This window comes from Pelodiscus sinensis, chromosome 15 (genome assembly GCF_049634645.1).
Source record: "Pelodiscus sinensis isolate JC-2024 chromosome 15, ASM4963464v1, whole genome shotgun sequence".
NCBI classification, from domain to species: Eukaryota; Metazoa; Chordata; order Testudines; family Trionychidae; genus Pelodiscus; species Pelodiscus sinensis.
In genome coordinates, this window is record NC_134725.1 from 9,772,568 (window position 1) to 9,797,067 (window position 24,500).

The window sequence follows — 24,500 nt, forward strand, 5'->3', positions numbered from 1 at the left end:
TAGATGGACCTTTGGTCTGACCCAGTATGGCCTTCTTATGTTCTTATTCAGGCTAGTCACATCTCACAAAGAGTGAAGAACTGAATAGTTTGCTGACAAGGAGACAACATGACAACAAGTGGTATCCAGTACTGCTATACACAAGTTAATGCACACTAGAAAGTACAAGTGCAGCTACTTGTACATGCTGCCATATTAACTGTGACCTGTCAGAAAAACAATACACATCCTAGTGCACAGCTCAGTGAATACATCCATAGCAGAAGCCAACAAATAAAGCAAACACCAGGCTACTTTGCTCCAGTACAAAGGGGCCTTAAAGTCAGCATAAAAGCTATTTTCCCCACACTGGTCCTTTTCTGTGATGAGTTGTAAATGAGAACCAGGCTGCAGGTGGCTGGAGGGATTAAGAGTGAGACAGATAATAGGGAGATTATTATAATGCTATTATGTACATCATGGTTACACTGTCTGCTGAAATACTGTGGGCACCCTCATCTTGAAAAGTGGCTAGTGTTAAATAGAAATGGTTCAAAGAAAGGCAACAAGGATGAGTAGATGCATGGAAAGACTTCTCCTGAAGAGAGATTAGAGGTTACCAGATTAGGAAATGAAGGTTGGGAAGTGAAAAAGAAGTGGCTATTGCAAAAGGTCAGGTTGGTGGTTTCTGTTTGCACATTCTCATTATACAAGAAGGTCTGTGTCTAGACTGGCAAGTTTTTCTGCAAAAGCAAGTGCTTTTGCGGAAAAACTTGCCAGCTGTCTACACTGGCCGCTTGAATTTCCGCAAGAGCACTGACGATCTCATGTAAGAAATCAGTGCTTCTTGCGGAAATACTATGCTGCTCCAGTTTGGGCAAAAGTCCTTTTGCGCAAAAGCTTTTGTGCAAAAGGGCCAGTGTAGACAGCTCAGATTTGTTTTGCACAAAAAAGCCCCGATCGCGAAAATGGCGATCGGGGCTTTTTTGCGCAACAGCGCGTCTAGATTGGCCACGGACGCTTTTCCGCAAAAAGTGCTTTTGCGGAAAAGCATCCGTGCCAATCTAGACACTCTGTTCCGAAAATGCTTTTAATGGAAAACTTTTCCGTTAAAAGCATTTGCGGAAAATCATGCCAGTCTAGACGTAGCCAAAGGAGAAGAGCTATTGCCTCAGTCAAAAGATTCCTCGATGATGAGCAAGGGGAGGGGAAGAAATGGAGAGGCCGGGCAGATAGGGAGAAGAGGGAACCCAATGAACCATACTGCCTTAATCTGTGAACCTAATCAGATTTCAAGACAAGCAAGGCCAGATGGGGAGATTGTTTGGACAGGTGATCTCTAAGGAAACTTTTTGTTGTGACTCAGTACAAGAGTCAATTTCTCAGTATCTTGCTAAAAGCACTGAGCTGCTGGAGTTCTCTCTTCCAGTGAGCTACATCGTTACGCCCCTGTCCCCCTAGCACTTTTCATACACAGAGATGTGCTGCCCCCAGTCTCTTATGTAACGGCAATCTGTTTCCTTAACTTCTCGCGTCAGTCATTTTTCTGTCTCAAGTGGTTGTGCACTGTTAAATGGCCACTGCATTCCACTCCCCATAGATGGCCATGCTTCAGTAGTGAAAGAGGTGCTCTCACTTTACAGGTTGTAAACAGGCTTGTAAAACACTTGGGATGCTTTGGGGAAGGAAGGGGCTCTGTAGAGGGTAGCTAAGAATAAACAGATTTAACTGGGAGGAATGCACATTGCTAAACAGAAAAAGAACAAATTATTGCCCAGCCTGAAGAGAATATATTGTTGTACTAATTATTTCTGGCCTGTTCTCATTGTAAACTTTCCTCTGCTTGGGAAAATCACTTTAGAATGACATTAGGGCTACAAGGCAATGAAAATCAGGTGGTTGCTTTTGGGCATGATTATTGTTAATTAATACAAAAAAAATGGTTCAGTAATCACATCTCTACTCCTGTCTGACAGATGTTACAGGAGACGCAGTATCTCTTTTCTGATCCTAAGAGTTGTATGTGGTGTTTTTTTTTCTTTTTTTTTTTACACACTAGAATTTTGCATCTGAGGAGCGAATGCCTTTCATTTTACAGGAAGGGAAACTGAGGCATGGGTAATAAGTGACTTTCTTAGGGATCCCAGAGGGATCCCAAAATAGCTATTCTGTGACTTTTGCGCATGTCCATTATTTCATAGTATAATGGGCTTGCTATTTCAATGTCCCTGTAAACCTTATTCCACAATGAGTAAGGGACGTTTCAGAAGAGCAATTTATTTCTAAATAAGTGCTATGAGGACAGTACCAAATTTCAAAATAAGCTATTTCAAAATTGATTTGAAATAAGCTACACAATTTGCATAGCTCAAATTGCATAGTTCATTTCGAGCTAGGGGTGCAGTATAGACACATCCAGTAAGTAAGGTTAGAGGCGAACCCAGTATGCCTAACTCCCAGTTCTCTGTTTTAACCATGAGACAGCATCACCTCCTTTAATTCTAAATAACAAAAAAATTCTCTTTTAGTTGATGAGAGTGAACCCATGAATTAGAACATGAAAATTGTGAAGAGTGTCAATCAGTCATAGTCGTCAATCTCTTATAATGGAACTCCTGTTCAAGGAGGAACGACTTGTATTGGAAATGACTAAGCTTTGCTTACCGTTGTGAAGTGTACTACGCAGTAGATCCCAATAATCAGAAGGCCGATGATGATTGATGCAACAGCAACCCAGAGTGCATTGCGGCCCAGTCTTCTTGATCCTTCTATGTCTCCTTGACTATAACTATTTAAAGCCTGCAGAACAAAGACAGAGTTTGAGACTATTATTAGACAATTCACTCCTCCCCTCTGTTCCACTGATTTCCATTAAGTTTAGCTCCCTGCCTTTGGGATCATATACAAGACTTCAGAATACTAAACACTGTCTGTAGAATACATATTTATACTCAAAGCACTTCAGTGTAACATGGGATTATGGTTTCCAGTTTTTCTGTTTTCATAAATTTTCAGGGCTTATTCTTGGCTATCTTCAGTCTCAACTGTCAAACTCTAAAGTCTTTGTCAACACAAACATTAATCCGGAATGAGATAGCTTGTGAATTTAAAGTGGAATAATTATTCCTGTTTTACTCCATGTGTTGTTTTAGAATAAGAATGCCGTATTCCAAATTCATTTAAGCCATTTTGTTATCCACACATGGAGTTAATCAGCATAGTTAAGCGGTTACCGCTAGACCAGACTAACTGCCTAGGCAGACAAGCCTTCATCTCAATGAGTAGCTACACCTAAGTCATCAACTGAGTCAAGTCTCCTCACTTTCACTCCCAAGTGTTACTGACTTGCATCATCCTAGAAAATCCCCTTTTTAAGATTTATTTGAATTGTGATTTTCACCTGAGTAGAAACGGGTTGTTTCATTAGCAATGAAATAGTCCCCAAAGTTAAAAGAAAACTAGCATCTCAGGTATTGTTTACACTTAGGCTACGTCTACACTGGCATGATTTTCCTGAAATGCTTTTAACGGAAAAGTTTTCCGTTAAAAGCATTTTCGGAAAAGCGCGTCTAGATTGGCAGGACGCTTTTCCAGAAAAGCACTTTTTGCGGAAAAGTGTCCGTGGCCAATCTAGACGCGCTTTTCTGCAAAAAAGCCCCGATCGCCATTTTCGCGATCGGGGCTTTTTTGTGGAAAACAGAACTATGCTGTCTACACTGGCCCTTTCGGGCAAAAGTCTTTTGGAAAAAGACTTTTGCCCAAACGGGAGCAGCATAGTTTTTCTGGAAAAGCACTGATGATTTTACATGAGATCGTCAGTGCTTTTCTGGAAATTCAAGCGGCCAGTGTAGACAGCTGGCAAGTTTTTCCGGAAAATCAAATGATTTTCCGGAAAAACTTGCCAGTGTAGACACAGCCTTATTGTATTAATTCAGATGGAATAAAAGGGTCCAAAAGTCAAAGGTGTTAACCTGACCTTCTCACTGTCCAGACATGATGCAGTTCAGATTTGGTTTTACAGAGACCTCAGCCTACTTAATACCATAGCAAACACACCAGTAAAAAAACCCGTTGTCACCCTTTTTTACAGATACAGGAAAAGTAAGGAAAAACAATTCACACATTTGAAGTGTAAATCATTATGGAAGGCTTTCATTTTAACAACATCCTTGGTTCCCTTCTCCTTTTAGCTGGAGAGAGATTTTAGAATGAGCCCTCTTCACACTGCCATTTCAGATTCTTAGATGGTATTAAAGACGCACACTCCTCTCAGAGTAAGAGAAATATATTGAAATAATGGGAGCCATTGTTGCTGTTGTTGTTAGAATCCAACCCTGTTTCCTAACTGAAAAGCGCACAACAGGGGAAAGAAACAAGCAGCAAAGGTAGAAAATGCAGCTTCTCTCTTTGGTGTGGATCCTTACATACAGCCTTACATAGGGGCAGCGCATGGTTTTATTAGACGTTCTGGACTTGCACAAACTTAGGCCAATATGAGGTTGTTCGGGGACCTGCGTCCGGTTTCCAGCCTTCTTGGTCACAGGTTTGCAGCAGTGTTGCAAAATACACACATTTGGCTGGCTCAGCCAGACTCTTAATAGACTAGAGGAAAAAGGAGAGGGATAAGACAGAGAAGAAATAAAGTAGGGAAGGAAAACGGCACACAGTGGAGTGGACAAGTTTATAACAAAATTTTACATCCCAGTGGTAATCAGGATTTAGTAGGGGCTGGAGAAGGTAGCAATATTATCTGGATGCTATTCTCTTGGCTCTGTCTGGTCAGGCCATCTATCAGGATCAGAATGACAGAGGTCCAGGACACGGGTGGCAGATATAAGAGGAAACGGGAGGCGTTGCGTTCCTTGGGTCTCAGTGCCCACCCTCTAAGCTTTTCCTATTCCTATGCTAACTCTTCTTTCAGGCTCCCAAGGCAGGCTATGGCAGCCTGGTGAGTCTTCCTCCAGAGCACATCTAGTAACTAAAAGTAAAAAGCCTTCCAGTCTGCCAGACCTATTAGCATAACACTGATATTGTTAAAAGAGTCGTTAAGCGGTAATTAAGCCATTTAACAAGTATTTGCCAATCTGGACACATATACTATCAGTTTCTGAATTTATTGACAAAAATACTTGGGCATTACTGTAATATTCACTCAGAACCTGTTAGTCTACAGGGCCTTATTTTAAAATTTACTTTAAACACTTCATTATTTTGTGGCTGATGATTATAACATCACATCTCTAAACAATCTTTGCATAGAATTTTAGGCGCGCAATTGGAGTATTCATCTTTAGCTTTAAATGCTTGACTCTTCAGACATATAGCTTTTAAATAAATTCTTCAAAAGGCCACCCCTATCTAAAATACACATTTTAATTACTATAGCACAAAAAAGTTGCTTCCAAAGTCTTCCTGTCCATTCCTCCTGTAATCCATTTTCTTCCAGACAGCTGGACCAATGAGTTTCTATTGTTACAGATATCACACAAAATAAATTAGTTTTCCTTTTTCTAAAAGCAATGCACATTATTATGAACATACTATACCCCTATGAATGATTAATTTCAAATAATGGCTTTGTTTTATGGCGTTAAATATTTAGTAATCTGAAATGATTACGTTGCAAAGGCTTAAGAGTACATTATAAATATAATATCACCTTAGAAATACTGTTTAAAAAATATAAAACAGAGAAGAAGTGCATCACGTATTTCGTTATATTTATTGTTGTATTTAGCAGGACAGCTGACTTGCCCTTATTACAAAGTTTTTGCAAATAAATCTTGGACAAACTTCAGGATATATTTAAAAAACTGTGACTGACAATTCTTTAATCCCAAATTTAGTGCTTTTAATTAGGTCCAGTTTTCACTATCTGGCATGAAATGGAACAGGACCAGCTAGATGCCATTCGTGGCAATGGTGTCCAGTCCATATGATCCAGGAGGGTCAGAAACCCTAGCCCCTCGCCACCCACAGAGGAGCCACAGATGGGTGAACTGCTGAACCCTGGGCTGAGGCCAGGGGCTAGCAAAGCAGGTAGTAGATCAGCAGTGGGCTGGCCTCCAGGCATAGAGATGATCTGCTGAGTGAAAAACCTGGGGGTGCTGCAGAACCTCTCACACCCGTTTCCCTTGCCTATGCTTGTTCATGCTACTTGTTAGAAATAACAGTCAATTCCTCTTCCTGTTCATGCTCTCTGCGTTTCAGTTCTTGCTCACATCCAAGGTAAGTCTCACAATAACCTGTACTAGTAAATGTTGATGAGAAAAAGGTGCACAAGAAAGACAAAAAACCAGGGTTAGTCCAAACAAAAAGACTTACTGATAAAACTCAAGGATTGTTAAAATCATGTCTAGTAAATAAGAGATAAGTGGGACCGTAAATCATTGAACCAAAATTGGTGTGTCAGGGTATGTCTAAACTACCACCCTAGGTCAAACTAGGGTGGTAGTGTAGACATACCCTCTGAAATTAGGCCTTTGGTGGACACAGTATTGAGGGGGCACCCCCATCTCTCCCTTTTGGGGTCTTTACAAATAGAAGAAGAAACTTTGAGGGGAAAATATTCTGGCTAACTGACAGAAAAGAAAAGAAAAGAAAAGAAAAGAAAAGAAAAGAAAAGAAGCAAACTTTGCAATTGTGGCTGCTACCCCACTATCTGCTGGAGACCCTGGACCAGTGACTCCACCCCTGCTCCACCCCAGACTCCCCCACACTCTGACCCAGCTTTACCCCCTCTTCATTGTCTCCCTCCTCTCTTCCGTCCCCCTCCCTGCTCACTCCCTTCCAGCCAAATCCTTGAATCCAAATGTAGCTAATGTCACCTGAAAAAAACCTCTCTGCTACTGACTGGTGGTCACAAAACACATGAATGAGTAAATGCATTTTTACTGGGAATTTTACACTGGGGGGGGGGGGGGAACACACTGAGTTGGCAACCATTAGCAGGGAATGAAACAGGTGTAAAGGGGGGTGTCACTCAACACCCCCCACTCTAAAAAAATTTCTTGCACCACTGTGAACAAGAGGTGAACTTGTCTGAAATGCTTCAAATGAACCTGACCAATTTCTCTCTCTCTCTCTCTCTCTCTCTCTCTCTCTCACTCTTTTTCTGTGTTGAATTTTCAAAGCCAATTTCTGAACATTTTATGGTGGGGTTCAGCGGATAGGCAAAACAAAGAGATCTTATGGAACACAATAATAGGAATTCAAGAGGACGCTTTCTGGGCAGGGTCTTTCCCTGTTTAGGTTTTTGTAAACCGCTCTTTATTATTAATGATTAACATAATGAAAATCCATAGTACTCTGAAAGTTATGCCGTAATAATCTGTATAATTTATGCAGACACGTGTTTATATATCAGGTATGACACACACATATATACAATGTCATGATTTGGTAGCCACTTATTCAAGTATAGCTACTACTCTGTAGATAAGGCGGAAAGCCCAATTATATCTGTTCTTTTCATTGAAATCTCAGTGTGTTCCCCCCCCCCAGTGTAAAATTCCCAGTAAAAATGCATTTACTCATTCATGTATTTTGTGACCACCAGTCAGTATTTTTTTCCCTAACTTGAGTTTATTCCAACAAGTGGCTTTAAAGCAGTAGGACTAAAGGGAAAAAAAAGGTGTTCTTCATAGTTCAAAAATTCTTCTACTGCTCTTTGCTGTGTCCTCATTCAAAATGGTTTCCTTGGGAGACATCCAATGGAGGTTTACATGAAAGAGCTCAGTGAGATCTAGTGCACAGGATCAAATTTGAGACACGGGCCAGCATATGCAAGAGTCAGTTGCTGGCAAATTAGGAACTCCAGAATCCAGTCATTTCCCTAAAGAATTTTGCACCCATCCTTTGGAAACCCACTCTGGAGCTGAGCAGGACTGCTGACAGAAGGGGAGGGCAAAGGGAGCAACTACCCCAGCAGTTGATGATTCAAAGGGCCCCAGCGCCCTGACCCTTTAAATCGCCAACAGAATCCTCGGTGGGGCGCTCTGAATGGCGCTGAAGAGGTGGGGCACGTGGTCGAGGCAGTGCTGAGGGCAAGCTGCCCTGGCTCCACCCCTTCCAATCTAGGCTCCGCCCCTTTCCGGGGCACTGAGCCACCCCTGCCCAAGAGCTTAGCAAATCAGTGAGGCATTTACAAAGTTTGCCTGGCTCCACTACAGTGCCAGAAAGCACTCAGCCAGAGGATTGGGCATCTCAGGGCATGTCTACACTGCCGGGCTAAAGTTGGAATGAGCTACGCAACTTGAGCTACGTCAATTGCGTAGCTAAAGTTGAAATACTTATTTCATTTTTTGATGCTGTCTACACAGCAGGAAGTCCGAGGAAGGGTACTCTTCCTTTGACTTCCCTTACTCCTCATAAAATGAGAGTTACAGGAGTTGGAGTAAGAAGTCCTCCAGCTCACCATTATTTCAACAATATGTTGAAATAAGGGCTTGTAGTGTAGACGCAGACTTTGTTATTTTGGAATAACATCAATTATTTTGAAATAATGCTGCTGTGTAGACATAGCCTCCATGCTCTCTTCTTCTTCAGATGGCATCGGTGGCCACAGTTAATGCTGGGTGACTTACTGGGGGACATTTACCCGTTTCAAAATTCTGCATTTCTTTTATATTTAACCTCAACTTTGGATTTTCTATTCTTCCCATTCTTTTTATTTGTAAACCATTTTTACTTTCAATGAACTGACATGTAGTCTCAGTCTTAATTCAGCTTTAACTTGGCTGTCAATGTGACAATGTCAGAAAACATCTCCGTGATATACCATAATACATTTATTAGGTAGCTTGTCTACGGTTTCATACAAAAGCTCTCAGTCTACTGAAGTGCAATTTAGACCTGGGAAGATACCAAATGTTACTGCAGAGTCTTTGCTCCCCAAGGACTTGCTGTTTAATCTTGGATCGATTTAGTAGCAGTCAGCAGTCAGTATCAGAAACAGAGCAACATAATTAGGGCTATCATCTGCCAGACACCGTATATGTTCTGTTTATCAGTGAACGGACTAAGCATTAGGGGCCAAATTTATTGGTGATGTAATGTCTTTGAACTCAGAGGAACACAACTGGGAAAGGGAATGAGGAATTTGACTTTATGGACTAGAGTGTGATTGTGAAGGAGCATCAGGACTAGCGAGAGTGTAAGAAAAACAGCTGGGTGGGCACCAGATTTTCCATTTTCTGTGGAATTCTGCTCATTTTCTCTCTCTCATTCCAGAACAGATTGAGAAAAAAAATCAAAACTGTCTGCAAACAAAATTATAAAATTTTTCTCCTGTTGGATCAATCAAAACATTTAATTCCGATTGGACTGTTTAAAATATATACAGGCAGTCCCCGGGTTACATACATGATAGGGACTGTAGGTTTGTTCTTAAGTTGAATTTGTATGTAAGGCGGAACTGGCTTCCAGATTCAGCCGCTGCTGAAACTGACCAGCGGCTGACTACAGGAAGCCCGAGGCAGAGTTGCTCTGCCCTGGGCTGCCTGGAATCAGCCGCTGATCAGTTTCAACAGCAGCTGAATCTGGATGCCTAGGACAAAGCAGCTGGGGCGCTGCCGGGTAGGTCCCTGCAGGGGCGGCGCTGCGGGGACCAACCGGGCAGCACCCCAGCTGCTCTGTCCCAGGTGTCCCCAAGTCAGCCGCTGCTGAAACTGATCAGAGGCTGATTCCAGGAAGCCCGGGGCAGAGCAACTCTGCCTCGGGCTTCCTGTAGTCAGCCGCTGATCAGTTTAAGCAGCGGCTGATTTGGGGACACCTGGGTAAGAGCAGCTGGGGTGCTGCCCGGTTGGTCCAGTAGTGCCGAGGAGCGGCGCTGCAGGACCAACCCAGCAGCCCCAGATGCTCTACCCCAGGCGAGAAAAACCTGGTCTGCTGGGGGGCGCACTAGCTGTGCCCCCCAGCAGACCAGGGAAATCTGGGCAGCGGGACCGCGGAGATGCGCTGCGGTCCCGCCCACATCCTCCCCAGCTTTGCTCCGTGTCTCCCTGGTCTGCTGGGGGGTCTCCAGGAAGACGAGGAGCAAAGCCGCGGAGGGGCTCGGGCAGCGGGGCAGCCCAGGCGCTTCTGGGCTGTCCCACTGCCGGCTTCCGCCGAGGCTTTGCAAAGCCGCAGAGGGGCTCGGGCAGCCGGGCAGCCCAGGTGCACCTGGGCTGTCCCGCTGCCGGCTTCCCCCAAGGCTTTGCAAAGCCGCGGAGGGGTTGGGGCTGCGGGGCAGCCCAGGCACGCCTGGGCTGTCCCGCTGCTGGCTTCCCCCGAGGCTTTGCAAAGCTGCGGAGGGGCTGGGGCTTTGCTCCGCGTCTTCCTGGTCTGCAGACCAGGGAGACGCGGAGCAGCTTTTCTCGCCCCGAAGTACACGGGCGGCGGGACCGCAAGGTTCCGCAGTCCGTGTCCTCCGGGGCGAGAAAAGCCCCGTTCGTAACTGCGGATCCGACATAAGTTGGATCCGCGTAAGTCGGGGACTGCCTGTATGTCAAAGCATTCTATTCCAGAAACATGAAACCAGACTCTGAAAGTATTAGTGGAATGCTGTGTTGGATTCTTAAAACTGAAACTTCATCTAAATCACCATGTTCCCCAAAAACTTTTCACTTTCAATGAATCAATGTTTTCCAGCAGAAAAATGTGCAATACTGTAGTAGCATTTCCAAATAGCTCTTCTCAAGAAGCCTCCCTCCTTGTATCTAGGTGCAAGAGATAGACACCATTCATGCCCTTGTGCTCCCTAGGGGTACATCTACACTACATGCCTCTGGTGACAGAGGCATGTAGATTAGGCTACCCGGCATAGCGAAATGAAGCAGCAATTTAAATAATCGCAGCTTCATTTAAATTTAAATGGCTGCCGCGCTGTGCCAATCAGCTGTTTGTCGGCTCAGCACGCTAGTCTGGATGTTCTGCGGTCAACATCAAAGGCATTTGTCGACCTCCCCGGTAAACCTCATCCCACAAGGCATACTGGGGAGGTTGGCAAATGCCTTTGATGTCGACCGCGGAGTGTCCAGACTAGCGCACTGAGCCGACAAACAACTGATTGGCATAGCGCGGCAGCCATTTAAATTTAAATGAAGCGGCAATTATTTAAATTGCTGCTTCATTTCCCTATGCCGGGTGGCCTATTCTACATGCCTCTGGCGACAGAGGCATGTAGTCTAGACATACCCTTGGTGCCTAATCCTGTCACCATAACTCACATCATATAGAACATTCATTACTCACTGAATAGTTGTGATTTCCATGGGTGGCAGAACCAAGCCCATAAAGACAATGGTAGAACTATGTCCTGCCCGGAAACCCTTTAGACTACCCAGCAGTACTGGCTCAGCAGCACAATGGGAAAAGTCACACCCAGTCCTCGCTCTGCTCCTCCTCATAATCTAGGCACTAACCATTTGTTTCTCCCTCAGGCATGACATATCTGGAAATTCCCACTAGACACGTGGTGTCTGCAGTACTTTCCAATTCAGGCTATGTGGTTTAAGCCACAGTTTAGCCCTATGAGTTCACACCTTCCCTGTGAATGGGGCCCTTGATGGCAGCCTCAAAAGCCCATGTAGAAAAAGTTCACAGTGTACTCAGCAAGGCTATGTCTATACTGACGGCTTCTTGCACAAGAACATCTTGTGCAAGGGTTCTTGTGCAAGAACACATCCACACTGCCATGTGCGAGCAGTGCTTTTGCGCAAGAGCGCCCATGCCAGTGTGGACGCTCTCTTGCACAAGAAAGCTCTGATGGCCATTTTAGCCATAGAACTTTCTTGCACAAGAAATCCCTGCCGAGCATCCACACTGCTCTCTTGCACAAGAGCTCATGCGCAAGGGGGCTTACACCTGATAAAAAAGAGCATAGTGCTTGCGCAAGAAGCCCTCTCTTACCACGCCATACTGTCAATTTCCTTGCGCAAGAGCTGGCAGGTAGTGTGGACGCTCTGCAGATTCTTGCGCAAGAACGGCTATATTGCGCAAGAAGCTGCAAGTGTTGACATAGCCCAAGAGTGGATTAATTTTTCCAACCGCTTTAAAAGTTCTCATCTGTTCTAGCAATAGCTGGACACCCACTCTGCATTCCACAAGAGCAAGAGTCAAACTGAATATATGGAAATCACTTTGGAAACAGCTGGTGAGAGATGAGCTATGGCACGCTGATAACTTGCCTTCCACGAACACAAAATGGATCAATCTGGCAGAAAAGCAGTGATGTATCCTGAGACTCAGCTATTGTGGCCAAATGGGGAATTGGGGCAAGTCTGGCTGTTGTTAAACTAGCAGAGGGGTCTCCTGTTTGGCATTCTGCTGCGAGTCTCTCTGTTATGTCATGTTGGTTCAACTCTAGCTTACCTATTCAAAACAGTTATTCTGATGATGTCACCAGAACTATCTGCATGAGCAGAGGACACAGAGTTTGACTTGCTATGCTATTTACAAGGATGGCGGGCGAGGGTTAGGGTTAGGGCTAGGGGGTGGCAGAATGAAACAAGGAACTAACTTTGTCACTCCTTTGTGTTATAAAAAAAACTCACTCAGGTTCACTGAAATTACATTCTTGAGGCTAAATTAAAAGCAGTTTACATGGAAAAGAAACCTCTGGGTTTGGAGCAAAGGACTGGAACCCAGGGGTGTTGGATTCTATTTTGGTCTCTATCAATGACTTTGAGACTGCCCTTAGGTAAATCACTTTGGCTACGTCTACACTGGCAGCTTCTTGTGCAAGAGCTGCTTTGCGGAAGAGTTCTTGCGCAAAAAGTCTTCCACAAGAGCACGTCTACACTGCCATGTGCTTTTGCGCAAGAGATGTGCTTTTGCACAAGAGCATCTATGGCAGTGTGGATGCTCTCTTGCGCAAGAAAGCTCTGATGGCCATTCTAGCCATAGGGGTTTCTTGTGCAAGAAATTCATGTTGCCTGTCTACACTGCCCTCTTGTGCAAGAGCTCTTGTGCAAGAGGGCTTATTCCTCGTGGGGAGAGGAATAATTCTTCTGGAAGAAGCCCTGTTTTCCAATGCTGAATGTAAATTTATGTGTGCAAGAACACACATGCAGTGTAGACACCCGGCAAGTTTTTGCGCAAGAACAGCTGTTCTTGAGCAAGAAGCTGTTAGTGTAGACATAGCCTTTATATCTTGTATCCATCTGCAACATGAGTCTAATGATGTTCACTTACTTACTTTACAAGGGTAAATGTCTTAGATGTCTTAATGTCTTCAGATGTTACTGAATTGAAAACCATAATTAAAAGACAATGGTTATTATTATTAAAATTTTCAACTTGAATTCTGTTGGCTGCTTCCAAGAAAGGCTCTGATTTTGAAGGGAAAATAAAAGAACTTAAGAACGGCCATATTAGGACAGACCGAAGGTCTTTTCTGATAGGCTATGTCTAGACTGCAAGCCTCTTTCGAAAGAGGCTCTTTCGAAAGATACTTTTGAAAGAGCCTCTTTCGAAAGAGAGCGTCTAGACTGCACGTTGAACTTTCGAAAAAGCGGCTTGCTTTTTCGAAAGAAAGCATCCAGTGAGTCTGGATGCTCTCTTTCGAAGAAGCCCTATTTATATTGAAGAACGCCTTCTTTCGAAAGAGGAACTTTCGAAAGAAGGCGTTCTTCCTCGTGAAATGAGGATTACCGCCATCGAAAGAAAAGCCGCGTTCTTTCGATTTAATTTCGAAAGAACGCAGCTTGAGTCTGGACGCAGGGGAAGTTTTTTCGGAAAAAGGCTACTTTTCCCGAAAAAACCCCTGAGTCTGGACACAGCCATAGTAGCCAATGCCAGATGCCCAAGAGGGAGTAAACTGAACAGGTAATCATTAAGTAATCCCTCTCTTGTCATCCATTTCCACCTACCTAGATGACCTACCTAGGCAGAAAAGGTGGGCGAGACTTTTTTAAAACAATTATCAAAATCTTCCAAAGCGCAGGATTTGGTGGTGATGGGGGACTTCAACTATCCAGACATCTGTTGGAAAACTAACACAGCAGGGCACAAAAACCAGGACTATGTAGCACTTTAAAGACTAACAAGATGGTTTATTAGATGATGAGCTTTCGTGGGCCAGACCCACTTCCTCAGATCAAATAGTGGAAGAAAATTGGCACAACCATATATACCAAAGGATACAATTAAAAAAAAAGTGAACACCAGACTAACACGGCTAAGTTTCTATCACTATTCTACGAGCAGGGCACAGACTATCTAATACGTTCTTGGATTGCATTGGAGACAATGTTTTTATTTTAGAAGGTTGAAAAAACTACTAGTGGGGAAGCTGTTCCTGATTTGATTTTAACAAATAAGGAGGGACTGGTTGAAAATTTGAAAGTGGAAGGCAGCTTGGGTGGAAGTGATCATGAAATCATAGAGTTCATGATTCTAAGGAATGGTAGAAGGGAGAACAGCAAAATAGACAATGGATTTCAGGAAGGCAGATTTTAGTAAGCTCAGAACTGGTAAGTAAGGTCCCATGGGAAGCAAGACTAAGAAGAAAAACAACTGAAGAGAGATAGCAGTTTTTTAAAGGGACATTATTAAGGGCCAAAACGCAAACTATTCTGCTGCATAGCAAAGATAAAAGTATTGCAGGAGACTACCTTGGATCAACCAGGAGACCTTACATGATCTAAAAATCAAAAAGGAGTAGTATAAAAAGTGGAAACTAGGTCAAGTAACAAAGGATGAATATAAGCAAACAACATTGGTATGAAGAGGTTTCCACATCTGTTTGCAGTATTCAAGATGTGGACATACCATGGTTTTATATAAAGGCAATAAGATATTCTCTGTCTTATTCTCTATCCCTTGTTTAATGATTCTTAACATTCTGTTTGCTTTTGTGACTGCTGCTGCACACTGAGTGGATGTTTTCAGAGAACTATTCACAATGACTCCAAGATCTCTCTCCTGTGTGGTTATAGCTAAATTTAGTCCCGTCATTTTGTATTTGCAGTTGGAATAGTTTTTTCCAATGTGTATTACTTTGCATTGATCAGCATTAAAATTAATTTGCCGTTTTGTTGCCCCATCACCTTATTTTGTGAGATTCTTTTGATGCTTTTCACAGTCTGCTTTCTTCTTAACTATCTTGAGCAGTTTAGTATCATCTGCAAATGTTGCCACCTCACTGTTTACCCCTTTCTCCAGATCATTTATAAATTGGTTAAATAGAGTTGGTCCCAGTATGGACCCTTGGGGGACCTCACTAGTTACTTCTCTCCACTCTGAAAACTTTCCATTTATTCTTTCCCTTTGTTTCCTGTCTTTTAACCAATTATCAGCCCATGAAAGGACCTTCCCTCTTGTCTCATGACAACTAACTTTACTTAAGAGCCTTTGGTGAGATACCTTGTCAAAGGCTTTCTGGAAATCTAAGTATGCTCTATCCACTGTATCCCCCTTGTCCACATGTTTGTTGACCCCCTCAAAAAGCTCTACCTGGATTAGTAAGACATGATTTCCCTTTACAGAATCCATGTTGACTTTTCCCCCCAAAATTAGGTTAATCTATGTGTCTGACAATTTTATTCTTTACTATAGTTTCAACTACAATAGTTTCAACTATGTCTATTGCCCGGTACTGAAGTTAGACTTACCAGTCTGTAATTGCCAGGATCACCTCTAGAGCCCTTTCTAAATATTGGCATCACATTAGCTATCTTCCAGTCATTAGGTAAAGAATAAAATGAAATATAAACTTCATCCTGCTCTTAAAGTTGTTTGTTACTTCTAGCAGGCTGGAGTGAAGTTTTTGGCAATGCAGGGTGCTACATGTTGCAATTCTACGGAGCTGTCCTAATGTATTTTGCAAGCACGAAGAAGAGGTTCAAAGTAATCTGAATGGGCACTGGATAGATAAATAATTCCCACTGCATACTTAAGTAAGTAATGCTACTTGAATAATTTTATTTTAATAAAAATCCATGGGTGAGGAGGAGGCAATTAGCAGTAAGAGAAGCTCCAGATTTAAGAAAACCCACCAGCAGAGAGCTTCTTTTGTCAGGAGACTTACATTAAACAGCATTAAATGGATATCCTTCCAGGATATAATGGACAGATGGGAAGGATAAATCTAAAGCCCACAGAAATCAATATGAGTCTTTTCACTGACTTCAAAGGGCTATGAATCAGACCCTTAGTTCTCATTTTCACCTGTTAAAGAACTAAACCAACCCAACTCCAATCTTATTTCTTGGGCTAACCATTATGACTAGGGTAATATGTCTATTGTGTTTAACCTTTTTGTCTTTATCTAGCTTCAATAGCAAATCACAGCCACTTTCAATCTAACTTCATAAGAAATCTTTCAAATTCCTCCTTTCTTTGAAGTTACAAGTGAATTAGAGGCGTGGTCCTGCAAGCCAGCAGCCCCACTGGTGTTAGCAGCTCTATTCATTTATGTATACAACAGGGGTTCTTCTGTTCTGCAACCAGCCAGCCTGCACTCACGGGTGTAGAAAGTAGCTGGACTGGGCCCTATAGTTTTAATTCATTAAAAGTCGTTTTTTCTCATAATAATTTCCATTGTATAGTGCATGTTCCCAGTTCCTTAGGCTGAAACCTGACTGATCCTGGCAAAGTAAAATGAACTAGAGAATCCTTGGTGTTTTATCAATGGCAAATACCTTAAAAACCTCCCTGCTATCCTTAAGAATCTTCACAGCTTCAGCTGGCTGACTTGAAGACATCAGAGGGGTAGCCGAGTTAGTCTGTAACTGGAAAAACTTAAGAAACAACAAATAGTCTGGCAGCACCTTAAAGACGAACAAAACATGTGGATAGTGTCATGAGCTTTCGTGGGTACAACTGACAGTCTGTGCTCTCTATAAGCCACATCGTCAGAGCCCTCCTTTGACTTTGCAAGAAAGTGAGGCTTCCCTGTGTTGTTCTGCTCAGATTGTGACTCCTTGCTGAGAAGAAGCTAGCAAAACACACTTGCCCAATGCTACCAACCATCAACACATGGGTAGGGAGGGAGCAGACATGGTTAGGGAATGAGAGGAGATCTGGCTTCATCTCCTTTCCATAATCCTGTCATATATTAGCAACCTGGGCAGGGTACACAGACATGAGTAAGCTGCTCTCTGCTACAGGGAACAGGTACATTTTTCCCGCATCCTTTCACTTTGGTGTTCCCAGGGATAGACTGCTTACATGGTTTTAGAAAAACATCTCTGGTGGGTATCGCTAACAGCAGTAGTGCTTCAATACAGCTGCCAAGCATAGTTAGATATTTAAATTAAAGTAACAACCCCTCCCTCTCCACTTACACCAGACCCTAGGTGCTGTAGTGCATAATTGGCTACTTTTTAAACAAAATGTCATTTTGATGTTCCCCAAAAAAGCCTTCTGTGATGACGCGTTGGGGTTTTCCCGTCTCCTGCACCCCCGTAATGGCATGGACAGATGCCACCAGCCAGTAGAATAGAGGGAGTTGATTGCTTCTCTAGGATACAGCACAGCACAGATGTAATCTGGTTCCAGGGCAGGCCTAGGATGCCTCAGCCCCCCTTGAGATGGGGGAGACTGGACCCCTAAATTCCAGCCCCTTTCCCTAGGCTGTCTCCTCCATGCTCCCAGACAGAAACTAACTAACTCACATCCAGCCCTGCCCCCACCCAGGGCTCCACTCCCCTTCTTCCCATTGTTCCACTCCCTGGGAGATAACTGGTCAGACAGGTTCTTAGCCCCCTTGCATAATGACTCATCCCCTGCCCTGTTGGGTCGTGCTGCAGCCAGCAGCCAGTGGAGGTCACTCACAACCCACTGCCCAGCATAGCAACCAGCAAGGTACCCCCCACTACGTCATACCTTCTAAAGGGGATAACTTCACATGCAAGGAAATGCTAGTGAACCCGCCTCACACCACAGATCAGAACAAATGCCTCTAACAGCGCTTTAAAAACACTGAGGTGGGGAAAGAACAGCTTCAGTCAGCAAGTTCCATCCTTTTGCTTTCACACTCCCACTTCCTTTGTAGACCTCCCACAATCCCTCTGCTCAAGAAAAGCAACATACAAGCAGACAAGACCCAGTCAGCTGCAGCAATGCTGGACCTGGAGTCCAAACAGTTGCCATTATGAGCCTGATGTGCTGGAGAATGAAGGCAGGAGTGGCCCGTCCATATAGGCGAACTAGGCGGTCACCTAGGGCACCAAGTTAAATGGGGCGCCAAATGGTGGCACAATATCATTGAGGGGTTTGGAGGTGGGGGCGCCGATTGCATGGTTCACCTAGGGCACCAATTGCTGGCAGCTAGTCTAGGACCGCTCCTGAATGAGGGTCAGCTTCCGACCCTGTTAGAAGGATGCATCATGTCCAATCAGTAACATCAGCCCCCAGCAGAGCGCCACTACAACTTGAAATCCTTAAATCATGACTTGAGGTCTTCAGTAATTCAGCCAGAGGTGACGCGTCTATTACAAGAGTGTGTGTTGGAGAGGTGGGAGGGGCGCCGTGAGGTTCTGCGGCCTGCAGTCTGCCCTTAGAAGCTACGAGGAGATGAGAAATAGCTCTTGAGATGCCCCTGCAAATGTCAAATGACACAGAGGTTGCCACGTGGCCCCTCTGGCCACGAAAACAAAAGCACGGAAGAGGAGTCACCAGCAATGGCCAACGAGGGGCACCATAAAGGGCCCAACTTTAGGCCTGTGGAAGTCATTTGGCGATTCCTCAGTGACTGCAGTGGGAGCAGAGCCAGGCACAAAATGGCCCCTTTGGATCAGGTGATCGTCAGCATAAATCCCTAAAGGAGTCTGACCCAAGCTCAAGGAATCAAGTATTCTCTTCTCCTCGTGCAAACAAAATGCCAAGCAACCTTTTATGACCTCGCGTGAGCGGGATCTTAGTTTTACAGCTTATCCTAAAGACAGTGATGCCAGCCTTGTAGAGCCATCGCCGCATTTTCTGGGATTCACTGACCCCCACGTAGCAATGAGTTCTAGCAAGGAGACAAGGAATGAGGAGGAGAGAAAAAATCCTAGAAGGGGTGCACAGGACCATTCAGAAATACTCAAGGATATAGGATGTAAAATGGATCAGATTGGAGCCCCCAGTGGTGAGAAAGGAGGTGGGGATAGGTCAGCGGAAGGATGGGGAAAAGAGGAACAGGAATCTATTGTAGTACATGCAACGTACAGAGGATAACATGTGAGAGAGCAGAAGAAAGAGAATACATTTGTCATTTAGTTCTGGTGATGGGTTATAATAATATATGGCTATATCTATCTCATAGAACTAGAAGGGACCTTGAGAAATCATTGAATCCAGTCCCCTACCTTTTTGGCAGGTCTAAGTACCATCCCTGACAGATTTGCCTCAGCTCCCTAAATAGTCCCCTTAAGATAGGAACTCACCACCTGGGGTTTATTAGGCCAATGCTCAAACCACTGAGCTATCCCTCCCCAACAATGAGTGGCCAACCTGTAGCTCCTGCCCTCCCCCACAGAGCCTCCTCAGGGCCACAACACAGCTGACCACACTGGGCAGGAGGCGTGGGGAAGGAAGAGGAGGTGCTGATCGGTGGGGCTGCTGGTGGGCAAAAGATGCTGGAGACGGGAGAGGAGGCACCTGATGGGGACTGCTGACAAATTACCGTTGCTCTTTGGCGATGTACGTTGGAAAACGGTGGCTCCTCCTCAGACTCAGGTTAGATGATACTTTTGATGTAGACGGTATTCTGGTCATCAGTATCACAGAAGCACATCAGAGGGACAAGACAAATAGATACTGGGCTAACTGGACCCAGTCCTGCTCCCTTGGAAGTTAGTAGGAGTTTTGCTATTAATATCAGAATGTCTATACTGGGTCAGACCAAAGGTCCATCCAGCCCAGTCTCCTATCTGCCAACAGTGTCCAATGCCTGGTGCCCCAGAAGGAAGGGACACTGGTTTTGATGGGATCAGGATCAGGCCCATTATAGGTTCTGAAAGTGAGTGTACATTTTATATATCTCCTACGATAGCTGCTCTGACGTCTTTTCTGAGGTAGCACACTATTTGGTTAGCCCTGCTGTGTGCATAGTTGGGCTTTTTCTATGAAAACAACAACACACCACATAGAGATGAATGCAAATCCTTGGGGATGCTGAGAAAGGTTTGTGAGATACAGGCACTCAATTCCAGGAGAGGTGACAGTGCAAGCATCACAGGGTCCGATGCAGAATGTGGCAGCTGGTTGTGTAGGGTGGTACTGGGAATTAAAGTTCTGTGGAGCTCTGTCAAAAAAAGCATGGACAGGGCAGGATATCTTTGTGGAAAAGGAGAGGTTCTGGCTGCTGATAATGTGATGACAACAGTTTTTCAGGCAATATCAAAGGGCTTTTCCCCACCCCCGCTTCAGGAAGTGTCCTTCCCACAACTTGTCTTTACATATCCCATGGAGAAATATATTTGAGCCTGCCTACAAAAGCCTGCTTGATCTTAAACTGGACGTGGGTGAGAGTATCTCCATAAAGGGTGAAGCATGCTGCCAAGATCTCCATCAGGGCTGTCCCACAACATTTTGGCACCTGAGGTGGGGAGCTCAAATGACGCCCCCATATCCCCTCGCTTGGGCCAAAACTTTGAAAGGTCTTAATTCTGCCTTCTTCCTGTTCTACTCCTCTCATGGTACTGCTCTGCTGCCTACCCAAATAAAGGAGAACTAACAGCAGCTACCCAAGGAGAACTAACAGCAGCAGACACAATTTTCTACACTCTGGGTCCTAGTGGCGCTCCCCCCAGTCTGGCGCCTGAGGCAGCTGCCTCAGTTTGTCTCATGGTAGGGCCAGCCCTGATCACCGTGGGAGTCAATGAGCCACATTCATCTCTTTGCAGGTACACATTGACTTTAGCGAATGCACAATGTCAGCTTATATCAAACATATTCATGAACCAGCACAGTGAATTATTATTTTATATTTATAGAATACCCAGAACATCCACAGAAATAAGGGATGTCACATAGGCCTTCTTAATCAAGAAGGAGATTATGGAGAGGTGGCATAGCTTGTCAAAAACAGAAAATATCTAACTGGTGAAATATGACTACAGCAAATGCCTTTCATCTCTGAAAGACTTGGTACTCAAGACCATCTTGGAAAATCTACTTTAATTATCAAATTTAAGAATCAAAATGTGATTTTTATTAGTTTAAATTAGTGTGATTTGATACACCTTGTACATATGTAATCTTGTGAGTACCTGTATAAGAAAAGGTTTACATTTTTACTGAGCTTTGTAGCTTCATTGGCAAAAAATATTTTATGTCCTCTCAGTTTCATTAAACATATGAAGATTACTGATCACATATCTTTTTAGAGATATTAACCAGTCAAGTAATTTTTACCTATGTAGACCCAAGTAAAGGGGCTTCTTGCACTGCTAAAAGACTACTCTCTGTAGTAAGTTTCTGCAAGGGTTGCAAGAACAGGGGTTTTGCAAAATCAGCCCTTTGTGTTTGAGTGTCATCCATGCATTCATTTCCATGAGTTATAGTCAGAGAATTCAAACTCATTACTGTTTTGTATATTATTGTAGCAAATAAAATTAGTTTCAGGCAACCAGAAAAGTCCATATTTATGGCAAAAATCACACATCTATAAAATGTGACTGTCTGAAGAAAAAACACAGCTGTTCCTTTGCCAATCAGAAAGCTGCTTTGAAAGGTCAGTGTCACACACAAAGCATACATGGCTGCAATACTGAATTAGTTGGTTTAACAGACAAAGTCAATCAGAATAAAACTTTGTGACCAAGGTAACAGAACATGGAAGAGTTTATTTGAATCGCCTTTGCCTCCATGTTTTATGTCTGCTAAATGCTTATTTGGCAGGATAGCATGAAGTTGGGACACTGATGCCACTGGGACTATTATTTCCTTAATGGTTTTGGCTCCGTAAGGTGCTTAAACACATGCCTAACATTAAGCCAGCAAACAGTGCCATGGATGCCAATGGGACATCTCAAAAGTAAACATTCTCCGGTACCTTACTGAATCAGGACCTGTATTCTTAGTAGAGTGCCAACAACAATGAAGGAAGAAAAATGCTTCAGAATTCAGAATTGGACATTTAATATTACAGCTTCCTTAAGAGTGAAGATATCTCCGTCTCCTTTATATCAACTGCAATCAGCACTAGGAACCAGCTTCCTCCCAGCCTTGCTGATATCAGTGTCTGACTGGACACAAAGCAGCTGGATAAAATCTGACCTGTCCTGAGTAAAATTAGGATCACAAGGATGCTGGTAGGACAAGGGGGGCAGTTTAGAAGAATCTGACTTGCTAGTGCGTAACCCCCACTTATCAAGAGCATCTGCCCTCAAAATGTCAAATTAGGCTGTAGCTCTGGACTCCTTCTGGCATCTCATTACTGCTGGCTGCCCAAAAAGGCATGGTGTCAAAAAATCACGCACTTTCACCTGTGACTGGCCCAAAGATGTACCTCATCCCAATGGATGCAATTGGGCTATGGAGATCAGGCTGTGGAGATTCATTCATTTTTGACCTCCAAGTGTGTACACTGTGATTACAATGGATTCCATGCATTAATCTAGGAATAAAAGCACATATCCCACCCAACACAATAGCCCTTCTGCTTATTAACCCATTGCTTTGCTCTCCATCTCCTTGGCTCCCCACTGACTTTAGAGTCCAGTTCTAGGTCTCTGTCCTGACATTCAAAGTTCTTTATGCGATTGCCCCAAGCAGAGTATAATACTTTAATGGAAAGGAAAGACTGGCTCCTTCTTTGGTCCCACAGCTCAGGAACATACAGGCCATACGGTACTGCAAGGAGGCAGCTGTCAGGCCACACAGAGGGGCATGCATGTCTGTGCTCACCTACTTTGCCCTCTGCAGCGGTTTTAAAGAAGTAATGTTTGAGAGGAAGTTTTAAAGGCAAAGGCTGACTTGATCCAGAACATTATTGCCTTTTCCCAGGTTTCGGGACAGGGGAGAGCAAAATAAATTAAAAAGGAAACAAAACCACCAAAACCCTTGGGTAGGCGTCCAGGTGAATTGAGAGGAGGAAGGGGAGGGGGGCGGCATGTTGCGGTGTTTGGAATTCCCTCTGTACCTGAGATGGGTCCGATCAGCAACCTTCAGAGCCAAATCTGAGCTCTCCTGAGTTGGAGCATGCCCTTGACAGCTAGGGAGCCAGCTGCAGAGTTCGCCTAAGTTTGCGGAGGTGGGGGGTGAGATGGGAAGCCCAGGCTCCTTGCTGTACCGCAGGAGAGCGGGGAACGCTGTTTCATGGAGGGAAGGGTTGCAATGGACACTGAAATAGGGGCCCCAGTGGGGAAAGGCGCATAGGCGAAGGGAAGTCTGGGGGAACAGCCCAGCTGTCTTCCACGTTCCATCCGGCGCCCCGAGCAAGGGGTCAAGTTAGAGCTCGGGGAAGACCCGAGCGTCCAGGCTGCAAACCGAGGCTCATTCAGGAGCCGAGCAGGCAGCGAGCGGCTGCGGGATGGGGCTGGCTTGGGGGGGAAAACGGGGGGAGCAGGAGGAGGCTGCTGCCTCTGCCGGGGGGGCTCTGCCGGCCACTCACCATGATGGAGAAGACGAAGGCCACGATGTTGATGGGGTACGCGGGGCAGAAGCAGGAGAAGATGGTGAGGGCCAGGTAGTTCTTGGGCATGGGTTCGTCCCGCGGCAGCTCATCCTGCAGCCGGGTCTCGGGGCCGCTGTCCAGCGCCCGCTTGCTGTCTGAGTTGGCGGCGAGGTCCGACATGGGCAGCAGGCACCGGAGGCTGGGGGCGCAGGGGGGGCGCAAGTCGGCGAAAGGCTCCGCTCTCTGCGCGGCGAGCCGGGCTGGAGGGGCAGAAATCCCAGCGCAGGGCTCAGGGGAGCCGTGACCTCACCCCTCATCTCTCCTCCTCCGCCCCCTGCCGCAGGGACCGGAGCCAAAAAAGCCCGTCGGAGAAGCCACCGCGCTGCGCCGCCGGCGCCTCCTTCGCCCCAGACCCAGCCTGCGCGCCTCCCTCGCAGGGCGCTTGGGCAGGGCTGCCCCAGCGGGTGCCGCTGTCCTGAGTCCGCCCCGAGGGGAGTCCAGGTGAGGGACCCCCCCCCTCCCGCTCCCCAGCGCAGGGCTGGGGCAAGAGAGCCGCGCGCTGAGCCCGGGGCGCGTTGGGGGCAGCCCGGGTCCCCCGTGCCAGCAGAGTGAGCGCTGGAGAGGCGAAGTCACCGCGCCCCGCTGCCTGCGGCGGCTCTGGCGGCTGGGAGCTTTCGGTGCCCGGTGCCAGCTGCCAGGGAGACAGAAATATAACCCGTCTCCAGCCTGCCAGCGAGCGGAGGTGGGCACATGGGTGGAGCAGCCGGGCACCGTCTAGGCACCCCTTACTGCCCAGCAACCCCTTGGCACTGGGTGTCTAGTCCCACGAGCGCACAGGGCTACAAGCCGGAAAGCGCTGGCACTTTGTCAGCGACATGGGAATTGCCAGGCTGGGTCAGACCCAGCGCCTGGCTCTAGCACTGGATAGCCCCAGCTGCTTCGGAGAAAGGCGCAAGAGCCCGAGATGTGGGGAAATCTATCCCCCCTCCACTCA

The 24,500-nt window shown here is 45.4% G+C and overlaps 1 protein-coding gene across 1 annotated transcript in view; it reads right to left on the reverse strand.

Annotated features, from left to right (window-relative positions):
* TMEM233 (transmembrane protein 233) overlaps window positions 1–24,050 on the reverse strand; it is a 38,925-nt gene extending 14,875 nt beyond the window's left edge. Inside the window, exons 1-2 of the mRNA XM_075898137.1 lie at window positions 23,504–24,050; window positions 2,644–2,778 (exon numbers count right to left, since the gene is read on the reverse strand). Of these exons, the coding sequence (XP_075754252.1) occupies window positions 2,644–2,778; window positions 23,504–23,686 (318 nt within the window). The 5' untranslated portion in view covers window positions 23,687–24,050. The remainder of the gene's footprint in view (window positions 1–2,643; window positions 2,779–23,503) is intronic.
* Window positions 24,051–24,500: the final 450 nt, after the last annotated feature.